This window comes from Triticum dicoccoides, chromosome 5A (genome assembly GCF_002162155.2).
Source record: "Triticum dicoccoides isolate Atlit2015 ecotype Zavitan chromosome 5A, WEW_v2.0, whole genome shotgun sequence".
In the NCBI taxonomy this organism is placed as follows: Eukaryota; Viridiplantae; Streptophyta; class Magnoliopsida; order Poales; family Poaceae; genus Triticum; species Triticum dicoccoides.
Window position 1 is genome coordinate 525,535,529 of NC_041388.1, and position 2,129 is coordinate 525,537,657.

A 2,129-nucleotide genomic window follows, 5' to 3' on the forward strand; every position below is an offset into this window, starting at 1 on the left:
TCGGATCCACTTCATTTGGAGGTAGCCCTGCGGCGATCCGGGCTTCGCGCCTAGCCCGGATCTACTCAAGGAGCTCCAGCCGGCGCTCCGGCGTCAGAAATGGCTCGCTCCTCACCCGGTGGCATGAGGGCATGGCTACTAGGCGAACGGGTGGAGTGAAAAGTGGCGGCGGCGATGGACAGGGGAAGGAAAATATGGATGCATGATAGGGTTTTGATGCCGCCGATCGACTTAAATAGCCGGGCAATGCACTACGCGGCCCGCTGGAGCTGCGCCACGCGGCGCCACCGGTCCGATGAAGGAGACGAGCTTCGGACCACCGGGTTTGACGGTGTTTTCGGCCGGGACCCCTTCGTCAGTCCGACGTGGCTGGCGTGCTCGGCCGCGCCTGGGCGCCCTCATATCCGCCCATATTTAGGCTGGATATGGGGGTGCCGGTCAGCCCGGACGTTTGAGGCACATTTAAGACGTTCATCGGTTTCAAAAAAATATGACCAGTCAGTGACTGGGCGGCCCGCCTGAACATATGAGGCGGGTTTGAGAGGTCCAGCTATAGATGTTCTTAAGCTTTTGCTTCTTTTTAAGAGGGCCCTCTTGCGGTAGGGATAGGTACAACGTAATACGTATATTTATGCGCTTTTGACAAGGAGTGGGGACAGGCACCCCGTACGTCCACACTCGTGCCACTAACGGTCGTAGGCGTGAGCTTTCACTAACAGATGCACTTTGCCCAAACTCAGCTGCCTAGCAGCAGATCAGGGTGCAACTTGGCTGGGTCGCGCCCTTTTACAAAGTACACTCGCAGCAGGACAATGGTGGGCACCTTGATCGCGCCCTCCTATATATACCCCATGTCCCATGAACAGAGCAGAGAACGACAGACAGACAGAGACAGATAACACAGCCACCAAAGCATCGCCCGATCGGCGTGCCGGGTGAACTGTGAGTTGATCGAGCTGGGTGGACATTTCTTGAATTACATAACTTAATCAACCATGGGTCGTCCTGATTCCGAGGCGCCGACGTCGAGCATCGCGGCGGGGCTGGCTGCCGCCCTCGGAGGCGGGGGAGAAGCGCCGGCGCCGGCGGGGGCAGACTCGGCTTTTGAAACCAACGTGGTGATCATCCTGGCCGCGGTCTTCTTCGCGCTGCTCTTCGCCATCGGCCTCCACTCGCTGGCACGGTGCGCGCTCCGGTACGTGGGGTGTGGGGCTGCCGCCGCTGTTGCTGCCGGCGAGGGCAGGGCGTCGGCGCGGGTGGCCTGCAGCGGCAGCGGCATCAAGAGGCGCGTCCTCAGGAGCCTCCCCGTGGAGGTGTATGGCTCCGGGGAGGTCATCGACGACGTGTGCGCCATATGCCTGAGCGAGTTCGTGGACGGCGAGAAGGTGCGCGTGCTGCCGCTCTGCGGGCACGGCTTCCACGTCCGCTGCGTCGACGCCTGGCTGGTGTCCCACGGCTCCTGTCCCACGTGCCGGCGGCCGGTGCTCGAGGGCGCGCCCGCGAAGAGTGAGACGGACACGGTGATCACCGCGGTCATCGCGTGAGTTCATCACGCAACGAGGCATGCCATTGCTGCCGGCACGGCACAGCCCTGCATGCGCAAGCTCCTGCGGAATTTTCAGGCGCTGATTAATAGTGGAGTGTACAAATGATTGAAATGTTCAATTGCTCGTGTAAATATTCAACGGGGCAAAGCGCTTTCCTGACATCCTATGAGTAAACAATTTTGCTGAATTACCTTGCTCCAGTTTTCAATTCTCCTTTCTCCGCCACCGTCGATAAGTAGGGTGGCCCGTGACGCCGAGTCGTCGATGGATGGAGGACGACTAACTGCCCCGTTCAACCGACCACTTTGATGCTACCCTCTCCGTTTCACAATGTGCGGCATATCGATTTTCTAAAGAAGTTAAATTTACAAACTTTAATCAAGTTTATAGAGAAATTATTTATATCTATAATATCAAATATATATAATTGAAAGTATGTCTTGTGATATCTAGTGATATGCATTTACTATTCTATAGATGTATATATTTTTCTCTACAAACTCGATCAAAATTCATGAATTTTGACTTAAAAAAAATCTATACACACTAAATTGTGGAACGGAAGTAGTAGTACTCCCAGCT

At 55.7% G+C, this 2,129-nt stretch overlaps 1 protein-coding gene across 1 annotated transcript; it reads left to right on the forward strand.

Annotated features, from left to right (window-relative positions):
* The first annotated feature begins 995 nt into the window (after window positions 1-995).
* LOC119299867 (RING-H2 finger protein ATL74-like) lies at window positions 996-1,589 on the forward strand. The gene has a single exon (XM_037577000.1). It carries the CDS (start codon window positions 996-998, stop codon window positions 1,542-1,544), a length of 549 nt encoding a protein of 182 aa, XP_037432897.1. The 3' UTR covers window positions 1,545-1,589.
* The last annotated feature ends 540 nt before the right edge of the window (window positions 1,590-2,129 follow it).

Coding starts and splice junctions, on each gene's coding strand:
- LOC119299867 (XM_037577000.1), top strand. CDS start 996: ATGGGTCGTCCTGATTCCGAGGCGCCGACGTCGAGCATCGCGGCGGGG.